Below are 24,096 nucleotides of genomic sequence, written 5' to 3' on the forward strand. Positions count from 1 at the left end.
GTGTTTAGGAGTTTTGTCTTCGGGTGAATCAGTTTCGTCTGAGTGTGTTGCTGGGTCTGAAGTACACTGGGATGTCGTGCTTGGAGAAAACTCTCCTGAGTTTCTTCTGATACACCGGCTACATAGGGGATGACAATGTTGTTGCATCTCTTTCTTATCCTCCCTCGCTGGTGTCTGATGTTCTTTTCTGTGCATCTTTGCTGACTTTATAAACGCCCAATAAGGATAGCCACATGTTTTAAGTGCTTCCTTTACATGTGTGTGTTCCTTCTTTTTCCCTTCAGGCTTAAAGGAACATGTTCTGCCCGGGGGTGTAGGGTCCTGATTACTCCAAGTTTGTGATCCAGAGGGTGATGGGAGTCAAAGAGGAGGTACTGGTCCGTGTGTGTGCGCTTCCGATAAACTTCAATGTTGAGGTTGCCATTCTCTTCAATGTGCACAGCGCAGTCCAGGAAAGGCAAACAGTCGTCCTTTGTGTCTTCCCTGGTGAACTTGATGTTTTTATCCACGGCGTTAATGTGCGCAGTGAAGGATTCCACTTCTTGTGTTTTGATTTTGACCCAGGTGTCGTCTACATATCTGTACCAGTGGCTGGGTACTCTCCCTTTAAAAGAGCCAAGAGCCTTCATTTCCACTTCCTCCATGCAAAGGTTGGCTACAATAGGTGACACGGGGGAGCCCATGGCGCAGCAATGTTTTTGTCTGTAGAAACCCTCGTTGTATTTCAAATATGTAGTGGAAGGCAGAGGTCTAACAGTGGCAAATCTGATCGGGTGTGAAGTTGGTCCTGTCTTCCAAGGAGCTGTCTTCTTGTAGTCGTTTTCTGACAGTCTCCACTGCCTCTGTAGTGGTATGCAAGTGAAGAGAGAGACTACCAAAGGAACCCATGAGAACCTTCACAGACATAACAAAGGAAGACTTGATTAATAACTAAGCTTAAACAAGTGTTACCTTTTAATATTTGGGAAAAATCTGATGCTACCCCAAGAATAGCCACCAGGAAATGATGACAGGCTGCAGCCTCTGTCTTCCTGGAGTGAGGTGCCTGATCAGTAGAAGTGAGTTGACAGAAGTCGGTGTCTGTAAGAGTGGTCAAACTATACTCTGTCCACTTGCGTAGAGTCTAAGAAGCTGGAATGCAGGCACACTGGACGAGCTTGTTCTAAAAATACAGAAAAGGAACATTCATTTGTGTTAAGGCCTAAAAACTACAAATGAGTATACAATGAACAATATTGAAATACCTATAGGTGCTGCAGGCACATAACCAGAATCCAGAGCAATCTCACACTCACATGATGGTGAGGAAAGACATGAGCTCTGCAATGAGGTTTGAATGTCTCAGTTGGGACACTGAAGAACTCAGAGACAGCAGTACCTGCACAGAGAGACAGAGTAGAAAAAGCAAGATTTGTAATCCATAATGTGAATTAAAACTCAAAAGTGTCAACAAGTATAATCATTTGAGTGTGGAATTATTATGCAATAAACAGGATTTAAATTAATTAAATGAATTAAAAGCACTGACATTTTTTATCAAAGAAAAAATCATACTCTCTCTGCTCTGAGGATCACTGAGCATCTCTGACAGGAAATACAGTTTCCTCAGTATCAGTCATAATTGATGGTCTCAGAGGTGGTAGTGTGGCAGCATGATGATGGTCCCAGATCAGGCAGGAGGTCAGGTGATGGGTGTGTCATCTTCTCCATTGAAGACACACTGGTATGGCAGTTTCTTAAAACAGCAGTCTCCTTGTGGCATGTAGTTATCTGTGCAGTCCAGCACTGATGGATCAGATTTGGCTCAGCAGTTCATGAAGATGGGTTAAGATGTTGTTGTTTCAGCTGAGGATGGTGAGTTGAAGGTTTTGCCACAAAGGAGACTGTGCCCTGTCGAAAAAATACATCTAACAAACAAGTGCTTATAACACCACCCACCCAGCTCAGCCCCAAGTGTCTATGTGATGCTGGTATGGGGTGTCGTTACTAAGTCTAATAGTGCATCAGAAAGCGTGGGCTACACCTAAAGCCCACACTTTCTGATGTCTTTGTTTATAGCAGCTTTTTCCAGCTGCTCAGAGAATTCTGACTTGGCCTTATCCACCCAAACCCAAACCCACCCGGATAAAGGCCAAGTCAAACTCACACACCATACAAGCATTACATAGACACTTGGGGGCTGAGCTGGGTGGGTGGTGTAAACTGTAGTCGGGAACTTTCAGAAAACTATCCATTTACTTCTAAATCAGTTTTTATACATATTCTGTAAGCTGTACTAATGTTTTTCTCTACATAATGTATCATTATAGACATCTCTGGTAGCCTAAAGATAGTTTAAAACTTTTGACATTTTTTACCTGTAAACATGATAAGCAAAAACTCATTCATCACAAAACTTTTGATTCTACAAAATCTACTATAATCAAGAAATATAATTGTCTGTATTATTCATGTGACCCATAATAAATACCTGCATTATCTGGGATTTATTTATTTACTATTTCATATTTAAAGCCCTTGGAGGGGAAGATCTCGTTTGTTGAGCTACATACGTCACAGTAAAAAGATGTAGTCATTTAAAACATGAGAATAAAAATAAATATGTTGGTTTATCAAATGTGCAGCACATTCAGATCAGAGGTGCATGATAGCAGATGTTCCCTGCTCTGCATGAAGTTCAGCAATGATTTGGTGAAATGATTAATAACATTGCAATAAGAAAGGGTCTTCTGACAGACAGAGTAGGGAAGACCCTTTTTTCAATGAAAATCTTTTCATGCTCTACAATCAGTAAACTCTGTAACAAACATGATCTGTAATTGTTTCAAAACTCACCAGATGACTTCATGATTGGCTCAAGGACAGGACACAAAACACAGGGTTGTGGTAACTGTAATATGTTCTCAGAACACCTGAATGTAGGCTTGCTGTGGCTGGGAATAAAATGAGGTCAAGCAAGGTGTTTGTCTGTAGTGGCGGAAGTGATCAGCTGTGAATACCCTCTCGACTGAAACTGCTCCAGAATCTGTTTTCTTCCACTCTGTAACTGGTTCTCATTAAAATCTCCACACACAATATTGGGTGACAGTCCATTATTTCAAGTGAATCTAAAAGACTTACCAGGTTTGCATGAATGGTGTCAAACTGTAGTCTGGGGTCTGTACACAACAGCAATGAGCGCAGGGAATGGAGCCTGAACCTTCACACTAAAAATTCAAGATCAGTGACATTATGCAGATACTGTTTTACCTGAACCTGAAATGATTCCTCAAATACACAACAACTCCCCACCACTTCTGCTGGCCATGTGAGGAAGTTTGTGTAGGACACATGTCTGTTGCGTTTGAACATTGTGTAGCCGTCCAAATGAAGACTGTCTGCAACAAAGGAGCCTTGGAGGTGAGACTCAGTAAGACACAAAACATCTGCTAAACACATTTCATGATGACTCTTGATGTCACTGATGTGAGATGGCAACCTTCTGTATTGTGATGGATCAGTGTAAAAGTGTCAGGTCTGCTGGCTGTTTCTCTGACCTGAAGAAGAGGCATCATTCCTCAACACTGGCTTGTCTCATGGTTTGGAGCGCTGCAGTTACCTCAGGATTGGCATAAATCTTGTTCTCATCCAAGTCCTGCAAATAGAGTCCACTGAGAGACGTCACCCTGCTGAGAGCAACATAAGCCATACCTGGTTCAAAATGTTCTTCATTGAAACTACAGCTGTCTGTGTTGTAAGACCCTGGGTTTTGTGGATTGTGCAGGCAAATGCGAGCTTTACAGGAAACTGTCTGCGTACCGCTCCTTAAACTTCAGACTCTCCTCTGCTCTCTCAATGTAACCAGATCATCAGATGCTGCATTAGCACTGCGGTTGTGTCTCATAGGCTGCCTGTTGTCAATTCTGAGCCCCAGTTTAATTATTTGTCCATCATTTTCAGATCTCACCACCTTTACCAGTATACCAAAAGCACCATTGACTAAACCGTTTAGTGTGTCCAAGTTTCTGGTAAGCATGACTCGAGCTCCTTCTGCAACGTTCAGAGTGTCGGGTAAATCATTTCGCCCACCTGTAAATGGTTTGTCTCTTCGTGCCATTCTGCCTGTACATTTATCCTTCTGGAAATCGTCTGCATTGATGATTATAATGTTTGAATGAAGCTTCTTCAGGGTATCTGTGTTGTGGGATTCCACATTCTTGTTGGTGGCATAAATGTGTAAGACCTCAGTTGGACATTCTTCTGGTGCAGTCACGGCCTGTGACAACAAATCTCTGTCGCACTGAGAAAGCTCATCTGTCTTTTCTTTGACTCTAATCCTGTTCAACATCTCTGCAAAGGCCACATCATCTTTCTGACGCATGATCTCGGTTAGAGTGATCATCTGAAAATGTTCCTGCCATAGGTCGATCTGTTCTGGATCATAAACACAGAGAGGTTTAGACTGTCGCACTGGTGGCAGCTGGTAAAAATCTCCAACAGCTAAAACTGACATTCCACCAAAAGGTCTCTGAGTGCCTTTGATTTGTTTCAGTCTTGCATCCACATAGGCAAAAAGGGGTTTTGAAACCATTGAAATCTCATCAATAACAATAATTTCAGCATTTATAAGCTCAGATCTGACTTCATCCAGTTGATTACCAAGTCCTTGAATGGGTGGTTTCAGACTCCTGGGTAGTTTCAGTAGAGAATGTAATGTAGAGCCACTGATAGAAAAAGCTGCTGTACCGGTAAATGAAGTCAGTAAAACAGTTGGATTTGATATGTCAGCTTCTTCTGCATTAGCAGGCAGTCTGCTCAGGATCTTGATGCTTCAGAGTGAATACACTTAATCAGATGTGACTTACCAGTTCCTGCACCACCGTTGATATAGAAGAGAAATGGATCTGGGTTCAAACCACAAACTCGCTGAATACACCAGTCTCTAATGGCATAGAACACGCAGGCCTGCTTCTGGTTCAGATTCTGATACATTACACGTACCACAGCTGGATCTACTGCAGGTTGTTCTCTGATGGCTCTGATCTCTGTTACAGCATCAGACTGACGACTGTAATCGGGGACATTCTCCTGTTCGTTCTCATCATCAGATGTCTCTCAGGAAGATCTCATCACATTGCATCCTCACAACTTCAGATTCAGGAGCAAGATTACACCATTCATCAATCACAACATCTCTATTTTGTTCAAATTCTTCCAGTGCACTCTCAATATCCTCAGAGTTCTTCTCATACTTGTCTTTATTTCTTTTCACAATCCGTTTCACAGACTCACTGTGGTCTGAACATGGAAGTTGTACAAAACCTGAGTTGTAGAAGGACTGATAGGTTTGGAACCCTTGTGGTTTCAGTTCCTGCTCTGATCTGTGTGGAAGGTAAAGTCTCAACAGTCGACCATAATATTGCTCAGGATCTTTTTCTTGTGAGCTGTGGTAATACCTGATTATAGCTGGTTTATCATTCTTTCGCCTTTGTACAAATCCAAGCTGGTTTAGAAGAGGAAGCACATCTTTTCCTTCATTTGGACCACTCACCAACCTGCACAAGGCAGCAAAATCAGCCAGGGACATTCCTCATATTCTGGTGTCTCAGGTCTGCATTTGTATTTATCACTCAAACTTGTCATCCAAATATTACAGCTGTCGTGTGTTGTGCTTTCCAGGTAGCTCATCGGGCGACTCATTTTTACTGGGTTATCATCTGTTGGTACAAATACAACACTGCGGGAACATTTTTTCATTTTTAGGCCACAGACTCGAGTCACACACTCCTGTGCGCTGATTTCTCTCTTTTTTGAGTAAGCCTGCATCACAGCTCTCATTTCATCACACTCATTGACCGTGTTCTTTGCAGAGTTATCAATAACTGTCTTCAGGTATTCAGAGAGGCCAGATTCTTTCTTTGTTATATATTTACAGAGGTATTCTATACATGAATAGGCATTCAAAATTAACGAGACATCTAAATTAGAGTTCCAGGCTTCAAGCAGGTCTGGGTTGTAATTGTTGATCCAACACTCATTTGGGTCACGTTTCAGAATCAGAGCTGTTTTCTTGTTTATGTCTTGGAGGCATTGTTCATACTCATTCATTGTCAAGTTGCATCGTGACAGAATCTGCTCTATGGTGAGGGAAGCAGCTTCAGGTTCTTTCAGCAGGTTCAACAAAGGTCTGAGTTTGGCTTTTGCAGCTTCAGTGTCTGAATCCTCATCCTGTCTCACAATCATTGTTCTTGTGGCTGGTGGTTTTGGAAACCCAAATCTACAACCAGAGTTCACACTCTTAAAGCATGTCTTTGTGTGGTTTTTGCTGTGCTTTTGTAGTTCAGTGACTTTTTTGTGCAGTTCAGGTTGTTTTTCTGGATCAGGGAGCTGAGCTGAGATGTATCTGTCCACAAAGTCACAGACAGTTTGGTCATCATCCACATCTACTTCTACCTTTTCTCGAATCCACAGCAACATGTGTATATGTGGACTACCTCTGTGCTGGAACTCAACTCTGTAAAAGTAATCAATGATCTCACCAAGGGGCTGTGCAGGAGAAAAAAGCAAATCTCTGAACAAAGCCTCAACACGTTTATCAAACATTCGCATGGTGGTTACTGGATTTGATCTTAGAATTTCACACTTTTCTGACCAGTCCAGGGCTTCAAAATCAACCTCTTCACCTTGCTGTCTCTTTATTGCTTGAATCACTTCCGGCCATCTCATCTCAGCAGCAGAGAAAGTGACAAAGAACTGAGGTGTTCCTATTTGGCGAACCATACTGAATAGATCTCTGGTAGTTTTCTGCCAGTAAGCTGGAGTTCCTCTGAGTGGCTGCATAAATCTGATTGCATCTTTATTTCTTACCAGCTTCTCTACTTCTGTCTTACTTTGTAACATTCCTGATGTGATTTTGCGTCCATCTTTCGTCATAGTTTTACCTTTCCTTAGCTGTATTGTCATGCTGGAATTAGCCAAATGTATTTCAGTGACAAACTGTGAGAAAAACAGGTAATTTGTATCTTTAGCAAATCTTGCATCAATGTTGAAAAGCCTTGACTTGAAGTAAGCACTCGGTGTGAGCTTGAGACGTCTCTTTTCATCCAGTGTATTCTGACCAGTAGGAAACTGCACAGGAAATGCCATGGCTTCCAAATGAGGAGTTCTGAAGAAGCTAACAGGATTGTTTCTTTCTGCAGGAGCCACACAATATGTGTTATCAGTGAAACAGAGAATCTCTTCTGAAATGTCTACAGGCTGCAGACAACTTTCTAGAGCAAAACCTCCATTGTTCAAATCACTTTCTGGTTCATCTGGATCTTGTTCCTCTGGTTGTTCATCACAGGATTGCATATTAATAGCTTGTTCACTTTCAGACTCACTTTCGCACAAAAGGGCATCTTTTTCATAGTTGTCAATTTCCATTAAATCTGCTTCATCATAATCATCACTTCCCATGCTGGCTTCATCACTGCTGTCATCATCAGGTAACGTTGGATCACAAAGCAATGCATCATCTCTGATAACAATATCTGTGTACTGTGGATGAATTTGTTTCAGTTTACGCAGGGCTTGAATGAGTTTAGACCAGGTGACAGTCTGGAACAGCTGATGGCCTTTGTAGCACAATCGTCTTTTCAATTTCACCCTCATTATCTGTGAATGGCTTCTGAGTCTGGGTAAACATTCAACTGTTTGTTGGACCTCAGATGGTACACACACCACATTACCACGTATGAGTCTCTGTCTCCCCTTTGGAAGAGGAATAATCTTAGCAAATGGTATGCATTTGGCAATCAGATGTCTCTCCAGAATGTTGAGATCACACAGTTCAGCTGGAATATCCTGCAGTTCTAAACCATTGACAGCAGCAAGCCTGGGCATGCATCCACTTTTGAGTGAACTGTGACATGTGTGACAGATATACTCATTTTTTCTCTCAACAGGAAAGTTGCAGTGATCATGACATGCTTCATCACACACATGAACAAATTTACCAGTTAGACACTGTTGAGCTACAGTTTGGTGTTTTGAGTAATTTTCTCTTTTGCAGATTTTCACCTGATTAGGAAAAGAAGCTTTTAGACAAACAGTACAAACATAAGATGGTGCTGACTTAATGTTTGATCTGAAACGAGATATGGCCTCATTCATTAAAGTGTTATCTGGATGACACTGTAAACTCTCAGCTGGTCGATGCATCTGGCGATATTTTCGTTTTATGTTCATTGCACATCTGATATTATGCATCTGTCTAAAAGAAAAACCGTTCCAATATTTTACTCTCATTCGTTCTCTCATATTGTCCTTGTGTTGTTGCTGAAATTGTTTCTCTTCTCCATAACGCTTAGTCATGTAAGATCGTTTTTTCTTTTTAAATTCTTCGCTTTCTTTATATAGGTTATATACATATGACCTCATGTAAGCTTTATGTTTTTCTCTGAATCCAGCACAAGTTCTGTATATTCTTCTTATACGCTCTTTCTGCTTATCTCTGAATATGGAAGACTCTCTATATGTTCTTGTTATACGTTTCTTCTGGTTTTCTCTGAATAGGGGATTGTCTTTATATGTCCTTATGACACGTTCTCTTTTTCTCTCTCTAATTGTAGCACTTTCTCTATACATCTTTCTCAAATGTTCTCTGTGTTTCTCCCTATAGGTAGCATTTAATTTATACAGTTCATTTTTGTACTGACTCCTTTTCTGTCTGTGATCAGGATCATTAGACTTCTTAATTGAGTTTTTTTTCTTTGTCTTGAAGCTTTCATCAAACCTGTACATCTGCCTTTCTTTCGTCTTCTGATTTTCCTTTCGTTGTGGTAGCTTTTGTTGGGTCAATAATCTTCTCCTCATTTTTTGCCTTTGCTGTTTATTACGTTTCAGCAGTTTATCTGAGAGTTCCTCTGTTATCTTAGTTGAACTGGAGGCAGTGTTTGAATCATTCTGAGGAACAGAATCTGGTGTTACTGGAGTTTCTCTCACAGAAGATGCAGAGGTTTTCTTTTCAAAATAATCAGAAGGTTGTTTTTTTCTGGGAGCAGCTGTCTCATTTGAAGAATCAGCTCTGGATGACATTACTTCACTGGTTAAATCTTTGGTCACAGGTTTCCGTGTCTGCTCAGTGTATATTTCGGAGTTTGATTCATGAACACATTCACTTAAAGCTGGTGCTGGTGCACTTGTAGCTGTTTGTCTGTATTCGGTGGTCTGATTAGCATCTCTTTGGTCAGCAGCGTTTTCACTGTGAAACTCGATGGGCTGTAGCTCATAAGTGCAGGTTGGTGCGATGCTAAACATTCGGTACAAACGTTTGATCCTGTCAATCATGTCATTAAGACGTGTGAACTTCAACATAACTGCAGTTCCACCACTTACACTTAGCGACAATGGCATACCAGTAGACTTACGTGGGTGAGGGTCAAAATATGCATATTCACCTGAAGTCAGCCTGCAAACGGCGATGACTGTTCCTCCCATGACAAGCAAAGCGTAGCGAAACTCTGAAGCCAAACACTGTAGTCCTTGTTCAAGGCTCGGAAGATGACCTGTACTATCAAATGTGCCGTAACGAGCAAACTGAGACATGTCTACTTGATACTCGTGTCTGCGGCTGATGACCACTGAGGGAAGTTCATCGCAGGCTAGAAACACGCTGTTCACAAACCTCAGTCTGGCATCTGAATGCACGGCATGGCCTTTGTCCAACACACTGTTAAGATCTGCTTTGGTAATGAATTCATCCTCGTGTAAGAATGACAGGAAAACCAAACTGTTAGCCATACATTGCTGATTACGGTACTTTCCATACCTAGGAGAAGCCTGGCTTCGGGCTGCACAGATGCTACTCACTTGTGGACGACTTTCACTGTTTGTAACCTGTACATGAGACTGTACTGGAGCTTGTCCATCATGCTGTGTTTGTACAGTTAGCTGGGGTTCAGTCTGGATTACCTGCATAACTTCAGGATCTGGGACAGACACTGAGGGAACGCCTCTCTTTACCACATCTGCATAAGACACTGTGGCTGTCTCTCCATCATGCTGTGTTTGTTCAGTTACCTGGGGTTCAGTCTGGATTAGCTGCATAACTTCAGGCTCTGGGACAGACACTGAGGGAACACCTCTCTTTACCACATCTGCATAAGACACTGTGGCTGTCTGAACAATGCTCTGCACTTCTGTGCTGGGAAAAGCTGAAACACACACCTTTACCTGCTCACTGCTCTGAGAAACATTCACCTGTTCTTTCTCCTTCTGACGTCTAAGCTTCTGGGACTGCGACCTTTGACCTTTTCTTGGCATTTTGCTGAAGTACAACCTGGAGCTTATATGTGGTTATACACAAATGTAAACAAAACTCAACCTTGAAACACAGAAAAATGTAAAACTCCTCAAGTTACTGTTAAATCTGAGAAATGTACTATTATACTACTTTAAAATGTTTTTATGAATATATAAATAGACGTTCAGCTGATTTGTACTCCAAACTCAAAATAAAGGAAATTCAAAGTTCTCTGGAAACAATTTGGTCCGTTTTATTGTAGCTCTTTTAGAAACTGTATAATTTTACTTATATTTTTTTAACCAGACTGGTAAATAATTACAACTTCTGTAAAGTGATATGCAGAATAAACCTCAACAATCAACAGGCTATAATAAAAGTCTTAGCTCTTAGGGGAGTTTATGTAAATCTTTCAGATATCTAAAATTTAAATCAAATATATGGAGCTTTGGTGGTGTGGTGATAAGATGACAGGCGATGAGGATTCTTCAGCTGGATTTTCTGCAGCAGTCAGAAAACAAAGTCTGGGTCCTCAGGTGCTTCTCGATGACAATACTAACTGAATACTTACACTGAGTGCCAAAATGGGTTTGTCCTTAAATAATAATACTATAAACTTGCAGTCAAATGTTATAGCCAATGAAACAAACTAACAGACTGGATCTAATTTATTATTTATCTGAATGTATGTATTACAAAATAACCAGATTATCTTATTACAAATAAACTTATAAAAAGGTGATATTTTATACAATTGATCAAAGTAAGCCAAACTAGCAGTCCAAACTAAAGTCTAATGCAAAATTAAAATGACAAATGTAGGGCTGTGTAAGTAGTTTCTACTATAAGTTCTACTGTACTGTAATTCTACTACTGTATATTCAACTTGTAATTTCCAGCAAAATGACTGAATGTGAGAGCTTAATGACAGGAAAGAAGGAGCAGTGAGAGCAGAGATCTCTCAGAATTCTGTAACAGATAGATCAAGTACTGGTAACTTGGATTTCTGAAGACTTGGATTCTGAAAACTTGGATTTCTGAAAACTTGGATTCTCAAATTAGATAGAGCAGTAGAGATAGAGGGATACAAGATGGAATGGCTGTCAAATTAGATAGAGCAGTAGAGGATAGAGGGATACAAGATGGAATGGCTGTCAAATTAGATAGAGCAGTAGAGGATAGAGGGATACAAGATAGAATGGCTGTCAAATTAGATAGAGCAGTAGAGGATAGAGGGATACAAGATAGAATGGCTGTCAAATTAGATAGAGCAGTAGAGGATAGAGGGATACAAGATGGAATGGCTGTCAAATTAGATAGAGCAGTAGAGGATAGAGGGATACAAGATGGAATGGCTGTCAAATTAGATAGAGTCGGGAGAGTGATAGGATAGACAGAATTGCTTATAATGATAGAGAGAGAGGATCTTCTGCAGCAGGTCACCTGTAAGACACAAAAGGCCTGGAATTAGTCGTATTTCCAATATGCTTGGATTTACCATATTCTTCAGACTATATGGCACACCTAAAATCCTGTCATTTTCTCAAAAACATCCAATGTGCCTAATGTATCGATTCTGGTTATGCTTACTGACCTCGAACGGGATTTCTGTGGTACACAGCGCTCAAAATTCTGTCAAATATTTTAGTAAGACTTCATAAGCTACGCTGCTTGATGTATTGTCAGAGCATTATGGCTACCATAGTCAGCACCTCGCAGAGTAATTTGTACGGTGCTTCAACATAACATTATGGTGTGTGTACAAGGACCTGGCACGTGCTAAGAGACATGCTTATGAAGCAGATTTCAAATTGATCAACCCATGAAGAGTTTGATGGATTTGTGGATGAGGAATGAACTGAAAAAGTGAGTGTATTGTTCTGTATTTTATGTGTTACAACTGAACAGTGTTCAGAGTTGTTTGTGAATGACTTGAATAAAGTTTGACTTATCTGACTGTTTGTTTGGCTTAATGTGCCTTAAAAACAGACTTGTTTATTGACATTATGCCTTATAATTTCAAAAATACAGTACATGTAGGGCTTTAAATACTAAAGAGTTCTACAGTAAATTATTGGACTGAACAGAATGACAATGTTTAACAAATGATAGTGGAACTGTTATAAGGACATTTTTACGTTCTATTAAAACAGGGGTGCCCAATCCCAGTCCTCGAGAGCTACCGTCCTGCAGCTTTTAGACGCATCCTTGTTCCGACACACCTGAATCAAATGAATGGCTTGTTGTCAGGCCTTTGCCAAACTTGATGGCATGCTGAAGAGGTAATCAAACCATTTGATTCAGCTGTGTTGGAGTAGGGATGCATCTAAAAGCTGCAGGATAGTAGATCTCGAGGACTGGGATTGGGCACCCCTGTATTAAAACAATAAACTAAGTCTATAAAGTCAAACCAAAACGTGCTGCTACAGTAATTTACTGTAAATATTATATGGTCCAAATAAACCCGCACACTGAGGTTACAGCAGACAGTTTCAGGCCTCCTGCTTTAAACACTTTATATCCATTAAACTCAAAATTATCTATTGACTGGCCAAAAAGAACACAAACTTTCTCACATTTGCCTAAAAACATCTTGATGATCAGCAAGAGCTGTGCAAACTCACGGTACTAAACTGAATCTTCTAAAGTGAGAGAAATATTTCAGAAAAACACCAGCATTAAAGTCAAACATGGTGCTGTTACTGTGATGGTCCAGAGTTCCTTTACTACTTCAGGACCTACATCAACTCATCAGGTCCTGAGCTTAAGTTTAATCACACTTGGGATTTGCAGCAGGAAATTGATCTGAAGCACACAAGCAAGTCCAACTGAATGTCTTGGTGTAGACTAATCAGAGTCTCAACTTTAATGAAATGGAGATCCTTGAAATAATTTCAAAACACTATTTTGGATCTTAATTAAGACAACTGAAATTAAAGTGGACCAAAATCCCCCAGTGTTGTAAATCAGTCATTACTAGTTACTATAAACGCTTGATGGTAGTTGTTGCTATCAGGGCTTTCACAGCTGGGTATTAGAGAACAGATAGCTCTGGTTTGGTTTTCTCTGCTTCATACATGAAATCATCACTTTAAAACTGCTTTTTTGTATTTATCCAGGTCATCCTTGTTAGATGATTTGAAACGTGACAAAAAAAGCATGAAAAAAATAATCTGCAAGGAAGAAAGACTTTTCCCAGCACTGTACCTCAGACAAAACCTTTACTTACCAGACTTGAGACGATCAGATCAGCAGTCTAGAGAAAGGAAACAATTCATCAGATCACTGTTTAATGATTCAGACTGTTGAGCCTCTTCACACACAATCCAATTTACTGTGACATTAAATAACTAGTCAAATCCTCAATTTCTTCATGCCTTCATTAACTCACTGTAGTCTAAAGAGGGCCATAATGTAATTGCAGAGTCACAGATGGCTTTAACATGTTTAATAAAAACATTCATACTACAGAATTGCAAAGAATAGGCACCAATATTTGTTGGCACAAATGCAGGATATACCAAATATTTCGTACACAGAAGCTTTGTGGCTCCAACATTTTCTATCTCAAGTCAGCTCTAATAAAATGTGAAGAACAACAACTTAATCTAATTTCTAAATGTTGAATACAAATTAATCATTTAAATCAGAAGCAACAGAAAACCACAACAACAGTGGCACACCATTTTTTTAATGAAAATTTCTTAAAATATTACACTAAAAGGTCATTCCATTGTATTTGTTGCTAGCAATATTTATGTGTTTTGCAGTACATCCCTTTTTGGCAACATTTATATTTAATTTTAAAACATTGGCTTTAATATACCTACTCACAACTGTACTTCTCTTACATTTTATTATTGCTTAAGTGTTTAAGCTATCATTTATAGGCTACGTTCACACTGCAGGTCCTAATGCTCAATTCAGATTTTTTGATCAAATCCGATTTTTTTGTCTGCTTGTTCACACTACAAATAAAATCCGACAGCAAACGCTCTCTAGTGTGAACGCTCAAAGAGGCTCGCATGCGCAAAAGAAGACGTCACACACAAAACACTCTGTTTAGACCCAGAGCAAACAGTATTGTTTGACTGATGGCCCTTAATATAAAGACTTCGGACTTTACGTTTCCCAATTTTTGCTTTAAGTTATTTTGTTATTTACATAATAATGTAAATAACCTAATAATTATCCTTATTGCTGTTTCAGAGGAGCGGTGCTTCAAAGGACAGCAGATTATACAGTACAAATAAAATTTTCACGTTGTCTTCCCAACAGTTTCACTGACATCTACAATGGATGGCCAGGAAGCGTTCGTGATGTCTTCTCAGGCGCTTCTCTGGTACTGATAATTGGCGTCTTTCTTGTGTCAGTGACGTAAAAGACGGATTTAATGCCAAATGACCGTTCAAACAGCAGTCCCTTTCTAAAACATCAGATATGTATCGGATTCCGTACCACATAGGAAAGTGACCCAGATCGGATTTGAAAATATCGGATTTGTCCTGGTCACACTGTCATACCATCATACCATCACTGATACCAACATGACAAAAAAAAAATCTGATTTGATGCGCTTTCGCCTGCAGTGTGAACGTAGCCTTAGTCACTCAGGCAAAATACTTCTAGTGTTTTGACTTCATGCTAATTCATAAGTGGAATGAGAGAGAAAATAAAAATCGATAGCTGTGGCGCTCTTAAGTGTTTAAGGTACCACCAATACTCACAATAAATCCACAAACATAAGGAGAAATCGAACAACTGCATAAAGATATCTCTGACATTTAACTATGTTTGGACTTGATAAGCCATCAAAAATTAAAATCAGAAATTAATGGACTATTAAACTTCATTGACATTTTCAGGGGCAGTCAGTGGTCCTATGTGGGGGCTTTGCTGCTACAGATTCTAAATCCTGACTATTTGTCTTTGCCCATGAGTGAATGGCAAGATAACACGAATAGCCAAACTACTGTAAGTAAATTACTAAACATTACCATTACTGTCTACTTACCAGCAAAGGCAAAACCAAAGATCTGTTCACTCTGTGTAACAAAAGACAAAGAACAAAAATACAGGCTCAGACAACTCCAATTAGCACTACAGTCAATACTGCATCACTCTCCGTAGTCAAAAACATTCTGGAAACTTCTTTGTTTACCACAGCTGGAATACAAACAACAACTCTCCTCTGTTTTCTTTTTCCGCACCCTAATAAAGATTATCATCTTCATAAAAAGGTAATATGTAGTTTTATCCATTTGCAATAAGCCACACAAGTTTCTGAGTCATGTAATGCTCCAAAATTTAGGTTCAGTTACATAAGAGAGTAGATATCGTAACCAATGATTTGCAACACCTAGCACTGCACACTTTATCAAATGGTGATGTCACAATTTAAAAGTAGGCAACAATCACAAATGATAGCTTGTATGGAATGTTTGTAGGCTTTAACATTTGAGGTGGCCTGCATTCAAATTCTATTAACACAAAAACAAACAGTCTATAAACTTACACCAAGATGTGCTGCTACAATAACTTACTGTAAATATTATATGGTCCAACAAAACCAACACACTGGAGGTTAGAGCAGACAGTTTCAGGCCACCTGCTTTAAACACTTCAGATCCACTCAACTTACATTTATCCCACAAAAAACGTGCCTTAATCCCCAAAATTCTCAAATCCCTGTGTCTGTGTGTACTTGCCTGGGACAACAGTATATCATAATATCTGGGGTTCCGTTAACATAAAAGTAAACAATTTACTGTGTATGAATTTTGGCAAAATGAGAAATTTGGAGACAGCTAGTTTCTACATATTTCAGTGACATTTGGGCATGTTTGATACACAGCAATAAGCACTCCCCTAAATCTATGATAAACTTATCATAGCTGATATTAAGGCCTAATTAGCAAAATTTAGTATAATGATAATTTCTTTGTAGATCATTTCATGATAAAAAAAACAAACAGAAGTGAGTGCAGTATCTAAGCTGTTGCATGTAAGATCTTTGCTGGATATTCCCACATTTCTTAAACAAACAAACAAACAAACAAACATGACTTTCAGACAGTTCATCTTTTGTAAATTAGGGCAGGATTATTTTCAAAAAACAGCCTTGATAAAAATATCAGGCCACTATAAAAATTCTTATGTTTATGTTTTCATCCCACCTATATTTTGCAAGTCATTATGACAAATTACAAAAAGCAGTTTTCAGGCAGTGATTTAAGGGAAGAAGCTTTTCAAATCCACAATGCCCTACCACCAGTGGTCTCAAACTCTGGTCCTCAAGGGCTGGTGTCCAGAAACTTTTGTATGTGTCCCTGTTGCAACACACCTGCATAACATTAGTAGGTCATTAGCAAAACTCTACAGAACCTGACTGCATGCTGAGGTGGTAATTCAGACATTTGATTCATGTTATAGCAGCTCATGAGTGAATGAACATGATGTAATAAAAGTACTTTTAGAAGTACATTTTTCCAAACACTTAAATTACTTAAATTTTAGTAGTCTTAGGGGATGCCACTTCAGCATACAGTCAAATTCTATACTCTCACTAATGACCTACAAATGTTATTCAGGTGTTTTGTAACAGGGACACGTGGAAAAGCTTCAGGACACCGGCCCTTGAAGAGTGGAGTTTGAGACCCCTGACCTATGTGAATATTTAATTGTCCCTAAACTGCTAGTCGTGAGCTGCTCTAACGTGAAACAAACACATATAGTTCTGTAAAGGTTTACAAAGAGACTTCTAAGGATTTGGAGACCCCAGAAAACAAAAACCATCAAAGATGTTGTAGCTGAACAGGCAAAAACAAGTTGCCTAATAATATCTCGATGATAACCAAGAGCTGTGCTGACTAACTGCACTAAACTGAATCATCTATAGTGAGAGAAAAACACCAGCATTAAAGTCAAACATGGTGCTGTTACTGTGATGACCCAGAGTTCCTTTACTACTTAAGGACCTTCAGGACCATCAACTCATCAGGTCCTGGGTTTAAGTTTAATCACACTTAGGATTTGCAGCAGGAAATTGATCTGAAGCACACAAGCAAGTCCAATTGAATGAATGAAACAAAACTCTTGGTGTAAACTAATCAGTCTGGACTTTAATGAAATTAAGATACTTGGTATGACTTGAAAACCCTATATTGGGCCTTAATTAAGACTTTTTTCTTTTCTTTTTTTTGCCTGTCCTGTTTGGATCTAATTAAGACAATTCTGAAATTATAGTGGACCAAAATCCCCCAGTGATGTAAACCAGTCATTACCAGTTACTGTAAATGCTTGATGGTAATTGTTGCTATCAGGGCTTTCACTGCTGGGTATTAGAGACCAACATGTTTTTACATTAGACCAGGTTGTTCTGGTTCAAAAATGAAATCATCACTTTAAAACTGCTTTTTGTATTTATCCAGGTCATCCTTGTTAGAGGATTTGAAACGTGAAAAAAGCATAAACAAAATAAATCTGCAAGGAAAAAAGACATTTTTCAGCACTGTACCGCAGATAAAACCTTTACTTACCAGACTTGAGACGATCAGATCAGTATCCTAGAGAAAGGAAACAACACATCAGATCACTGTTTAATGACTTAGACTGTTGAACCTCTTCACACACAATCCAGTTTACTGTGACATTAAATAACTAGTAAAATCCTCAATTTCTTCAAGCCTTTATGAACTCACTGTAGTCTGAAGAGGACAAACTTTAGTTACAGAGTCTCACATGGCGATAACATGTGTAATAAAGGCATGCTTACTACAGAAGTGCAAAGAAGAGGCACCTATATTTGTTGGTACAGATTATGGCTTTTTAGCTCCATCATTTTCTATCACAAGTCAGTGCTTAATAAAGTGTGGAAAAACCACAACTGTTAGAATCAACGGAAAACCTCATCAGGTTTTAGTTCTGATCTGAATATGTAAATCCTAAAATACATGTAAATTTTGACATGTCATAGTAACAACAGTGGCACACCATTTTTGCAATTACAAAAATTATAATAAAAAGTCCTTCCATTGTACCTGTTGGCAGGAATCTTTTTGTATTTTGCAATATTTCCCTTTTATATATAATTTTCAAACACATTGTATCAAGCAAATTATTAAGAAACTAATTTAAACTTAGTGTACATAATTTACACACAGGCTTTAACATACACAACATTGCCTACTCACAACTCTGGTTCTCTTAGTTTTTTTTATTATTGCTGAAATGTTTAACCTACCACTTCTATTCACTCAGGCAAAAATACTTCTATAGTGGTCTGACTATACCACTATAGTCAGACATAAGCAGAATATGAGTGAAGATATAAATCAACAACTGTGGTGCTCTTAAGTGTTTAAGCTACCACTTACACTAACTGACCTAAAATGCGTTTATAGTTGTGTCTGCTACGTAAATCCACAAACAAACGGAGAACACGAACAACTGTATAAAAACAGTTGTTCGTGTTGAAACATAAAAATCAGACACAAATGGCCTATTAAGCTTCAGGGACAGTCAGAGGTCATGTCTTTGCTGCTACAAGGTAAAAATTCTGACCATTTGTTTTTGCCCATCAGTAAATGGTAATGTCACAAAAACCAAACTACATTAGGTAAGTTGCTAAACATGTTACACAGTGACAATGTCATATTTCTGCAGTTACAATTGCTGCTTACTTACCAGCAAAGGCAAAACCGAAGTTCTGTTTCACTCTGTAACAAAAGAACAAAAATCTCTTAAATTCTTTGTTTACAACAGCTTTACTATAAACACCCCATCTTCTCTTTCTACACCTTATTAAAGATTTCCGTCTTTATTAAGGTGATGTGTCATTTGATCAATCTGCAATAAGCCACAGAAATTCCTCATTAACGTAAAGCTCTAATACTTTGGTGCTATTACATAACACAGCAGATACCACAAGTAATGATTTGCTCGCACTGCACACTTGATCAAATGATAACATCACAGTTTCAAAGCATGCAACAATCACAAATGATACTTGATACTATAAATGCTTGATGGTAGTTCTTGCTATCAGGGCTTCCACAGCTGGGTATTAGATACCAGCATGTTCTCACATTAGAACAGATAGCTCTGGTTTGGTTTTCTCTGCTTCATACGTGAAATCATCACTTTAAAAATGCTTTTTTGTATTTATTCATATCATCCCTGTTAGATGATTTGAAACATGTGACAAAAAAGCATGAACAAAATAAATCTGCAAGGAAGAAAGACTTTTCCCAGCACTGTACCTCAGACAAAATGAACTCACTTTAGTCTAAAGAGGGCAAAATTTAATTGCAGAGTCTCAAAGGGACTTAACATGTGTAATAAAAACAATAATTACTACAGAAATGCTTTTATAAGCCTTTAAAATTAAAATGAGACATCAATGGCCTATTAAACTTCAGGGACATTTTTAGGGACACTCAGAGGTCTAGTGGGGGGACTTTACTGCTTATAAATCCTAAATGTGTTTTTGCCCATGAGCAAATGGCAAGATATCACAAAAAGCCAAACTATTGTATGTAAATTGCTAAACATGTTACACAATCCCAATTTCATATTGCTTCAGTTACAATCACTGTTTACTTACCAGCAAAGGCAAAACCAAGCTTTATTTCACTCTGTGTAACAAAAGACAAAGAACAAAAATACAGGATCAAAAAACTCAAATCAGCATCAATACTGCATCACTCTCTGTTGTCAAAAAGATTCACTAAACTTCTTTGTTTACTACAGCTGGAATACAAACAACAACTCTCCTCTGTTTTCTTTGGTCTAATTCTCATTTAAGATTGCAATAACACTCATACATGAAAAACTGCACGATATATTTTTAAGGCTTTGATATTTGAGGTGGTCTGCATTCAAATTCTACTTCCTAAAATATTATCAACTGCACATAGTATCATTAAATATGCTGTAGTTTTAAAATAAATATCTATGTACCATACTAATAATAATAATATACTGCCATATGTTATTTATGTGAAGATGGGCTGTTGTTTATTTCATTAATTTTCCACAAAGTGAGAATTTAAACTGTGCTGCAGATTTAGGTTGGCACAAACAAGCCTTTGTTAAACAGTTCTTAAAAATTAAAGTCTCCTGTTTAGGAGTTCTTATTATTCTTGGGCTATGTCCACATGTACACAGGTACTTTTGAAAACGGAGATTTTTCTATGCGTTTGCACCTTTCGTCCACACTTAAACGGCGTTTTCGGTGACTGAAAACGGAGATTTCTAAAAACGCTTGCCAGGATATTTTCGAAAACTCCGTTTTTGCATTTATATGTGGACAGGAAAATGGAGAAAACGCAGCGCCTTTTTTGACGTCACATTGTGTGCCACGTTATTGTTTTGGTGAAATGCATTTGTACAATACTGTTAATTGTACTCTCTGCAGTGTTTAAATGCTTACATATACACACAGTTACTGTCCCCCCACACATATGACTCGGTTCTGCTTTTATGCCCCATCTTTGTTTGCTATTTCCCACCGAGGCTTCTAAACTTCTGATTGGCCAACATTTCTACAGGTTAGGAATATATCGCCACCTGTTGCTTTGGCATGTTCCTAGCAGCGTTTTCCTTCATTTCTGCATTTACGTGTTTACGGGATTGTTTTTTAAAACGAAAACGGAAAATCTCAGTTTTCAAAAGCACCCGTGTATGTGGGGACATAGCCTATGTTTAATCCTCAGTTTCTCCCTCCCTCCTTTCTCTTAATTAACCCACAAGACCTGGACAAATGTGACTCTTTTTCTCCCGTGTTCGGTCAGAGGCGGTAAAATGGCTCCTTTGATCTTGCCGACAGCTGACACTGAATCTAAGATGGCGGTTCTTTAAAAACTTTACAGCATAAAGAATGAGGCTGTTTTAACCAACTGATTTGTGAAGAGAGCTAACCGCACCTTATTTAACAGACTGAAAAACACGAACACACCAAATGTAATTAATAAAACAACACAATAACCGTGGTTTACAGTCAAATGAATTATCTTCATTTCACACTGGGCTCATAAGAGCGCTAGGCGTTAGCATTGGGTTGTTAGCGTTAGCTCATCAAACACTGCTTTTACATACAAAAATGACAATTTTTCACTAAAAAGCAACCATTGTGTTACTTTAATATGAGTTATACCTCAGCTGGCTCTATAAATCACTAACAAGAACTCGTTAAATCGCGCAAACAAAGTATAGACATTTCGGAGAGGAGAAGAGGAGCAGCACTCACCGAGAGCGGACTCAACGAAGTGTGCGGAGAGGCAGAGGTCAGCCAGTCAGGTAAAAGATGAGGCGTTCATGGGTAGTGGGAAATTCCAGTATTACACAAAATGGGCATTGTAAACATCAAAAATGTAGGTAATTTTAAATATTTTATACAATATTTATTTGCTACAGAAAAAACCTAGCAGAACTTTATTTCTATAAGTTGAATAAATATTATTAGAAGGCTCTTCTCCAGTCCAGGACAGTCTGCAAAGATGTTTTAAAGACTATATATATATATATATATATATGTATCTATCTCTCTATATCGATATATATATATATATATATATATATATATATATATATATAGAGAGAGAGAGAGAGATATAGAGATATATATGTATATATATATATATATATAAAAATATAAACCTTATCCAGCAAGGATTCCCCTCAAACAAATGACCATAATTTCCTAACCGTAAGGGTTAGAACGGTCATTCTTAATTCTTACACCGTTTTGTTCAGAAGAGATGGGAGAATCTTCAAGTGTTGACATTTTATCATTAAAATATGAATTATTGAAGATATTTGACTTGTAATGGACCATAACTGAGTAGAGGTGAAGCAAAAACTGCTTTGACTTGCCCTCAGCTGGCTGGGAAGCCATGGAGGCCTCAATATGCAATTTGTATGTCTCAGCCCTCAGATATGATTGGCTGGTTGGGAAGCCGTGCAGGCCCTGATATGTAAATTTGAATATTACACTCCTCACAGAGGATTAACTCCCTGGGGAGCTGGCAGAAATATATAGAAATACTATGATTACCCAGAAATACTGCATTTAGTAGAAATACTATGTTTTAGTACAAATACTATAAAATGGCAGGAATACTATAATTAAGCAGAAATACTATATTAAGTACAAATTCTATAAAAAGTAGAAATACTGTACTATGATTTGGTAGAAAAACTTTAATTAATCAGAAATACTATATTTGGCAGAAATACTGTAATCAGCACATATACTGTAACATGACAGAAATTCCTCCACTTAGTAGTAATACTATAACATAACACAAATGTTATGATTTGGCACAAAAACCATGATTTGGCAAAAATACAAAGATTTAGCAGAAATACTATGATTGAGCAGAAGTACTAAGATGTAGTAGTGTTAAGAAGAATGTGAGGTCCATATTAGAAAAGCTGGTAAAAAGTTTTCAGAATTGTAATAAATGATGAATATGAATTAGTGGTCTGTGATAGTGTATTAATTTGTAGGGCAAAAAAGATATTAACCAAGGTGGAATTGAACCCACGACCTTTGGATTGCAGACCCGTGTCATTACCAGCTGCGCCATTGGGAAAGACAGTGAGCTCTTGGAAAACAGGTTGATGAGCAGTCAGAATTAGATCGCGGTGAGAGGCGAAGTATGCAGTTTTTTGGAGTTACAAAACGTCGTGTAACTCAAAAACTAGGTGGACTAGAAGCATAATTCTTATACTGGGTGAATCAGCGGACTTTGGTGTACTTTGACTGCAATTTTCATTGCTCTTTGTACATCCGTCGCTGAGATATGACGAGAGAAGAAAGGGCAGACCTCAGATATGATTGGCTGGCTGGGAAGCCGTGCAGGCCCTGATATGTAAATTAGAATGTCTCAGTCCTCACAGAGGATTGGCTGCCTGGGGACCTGACAGAAATATATAGAAATAGTATGATTAAGCATAAATACTACATTTAGCAGAAATACTGTATTAAACACAAATCCTATAAAAAGCAAAAATACTATATTACGCACAAATCCTATAAAAAGCAGAAATACTATATTAAGCAATATAAATATTCTATAAAAATCCTATAAAAAGCAAAAATACTGTACTATGATCTGGTAGAAAAACTATAATTAATCAGAAATACTATATTTGGCAGAAATACTATATTTAGCACAAATCTTATAAAATAGCAGAAATAGTATGATTTAGCACAATAGTAATAACTTAAATAGAAAAATTGGAAAAGCAAAATGGACAGCTGAAAAAATGCTGAACATGCAAAGGGTCCCTCAAATGTAATTGTTAAAAGAAAAAAAAATCAGCAAAAGTATAACAGTCAAACAATCACAAATATGGACACATATGGAAACACACATGCACAGAGAGACACACACAGGATCAAATTCAGTCAACCAGTCTAAATATATTGAATTTAAATCATACAACAAGATCCTCCCATAAAAAGGCTCTCTCTCTCCCTCTCTCTCTCTGTCACACACACACACACACACACACAGGGTGAGAGGAGCAACTTTCTAGGTCAGTCAAGCAGCTTGGGAGCTGCTGAATTTGAATCCACCAATCAGAGAGGCTGTGTACTTTTTCCCGCCAAAACAGGTGCAGCCGTTTTTACGTATTTGTGCCAAAACATAGTGTTTCTGCCATATTGTGGTACTACTACATTACAACATGAATACGGATTAAAGATGAAAGAAACTGGCACCAAATTCCTCCACTACAAACCAGTCTGATACCACTTCTTTGCAGTGTTCACATTTACTAAGGCACTACCCAAAAGGCGCCACAAGATGGCACTCCAACACAAG

The 24,096-nt window shown here is 38.3% G+C and overlaps 1 protein-coding gene and 1 long non-coding RNA gene across 3 annotated transcripts; both read right to left on the reverse strand.

Moving 5' to 3' along the window:
- Positions 1-3,555: 3,555 nt before the first annotated feature.
- On the reverse strand, positions 3,556-11,442 carry LOC109198006 (uncharacterized). The gene is made up of 2 exons (XM_019353700.2): positions 9,420-11,442; positions 3,556-3,634 (listed from the first exon to the last, which is right to left on the reverse strand). Exons 1-2 carry the CDS (start codon positions 10,282-10,284, stop codon positions 3,624-3,626), a joined length of 876 nt encoding a protein of 291 aa, XP_019209245.1. The 5' UTR covers positions 10,285-11,442; the 3' UTR covers positions 3,556-3,623.
- Positions 11,443-11,515: 73 nt separating this feature from the next.
- Positions 11,516-21,752, reverse strand: LOC109198007 (uncharacterized). Of its 2 annotated transcripts, XR_002058997.2 has the most exons (5): positions 21,513-21,752; positions 19,869-19,899; positions 18,950-18,981; positions 13,494-13,520; positions 11,516-11,707 (listed from the first exon to the last, which is right to left on the reverse strand). It is a non-coding gene; the product is annotated as an uncharacterized LOC109198007 (long non-coding RNA). The 2 variants fall into 2 exon arrangements; XR_002058996.2 differs by lacking the exons at positions 18,950-18,981; positions 19,869-19,899; positions 21,513-21,752 and adding exons at positions 15,279-15,309; positions 16,533-16,583 and having other exon boundaries at positions 11,518-11,707.
- Positions 21,753-24,096: the final 2,344 nt, after the last annotated feature.

The sequence above is a fragment of the Oreochromis niloticus genome, unplaced genomic scaffold, assembly GCF_001858045.2.
Source record: "Oreochromis niloticus isolate F11D_XX unplaced genomic scaffold, O_niloticus_UMD_NMBU tig00003818_pilon, whole genome shotgun sequence".
Classification (NCBI taxonomy): Eukaryota; Metazoa; Chordata; class Actinopteri; order Cichliformes; family Cichlidae; genus Oreochromis; species Oreochromis niloticus.

Excerpts from the sequence above, each read along its gene's own strand:
- LOC109198006 (XM_019353700.2), bottom strand. The coding sequence starts at position 10,284 with ATGCCAAGAAAAGGTCAAAGGTCGCAGTCCCAGAAGCTTAGACGTCAG.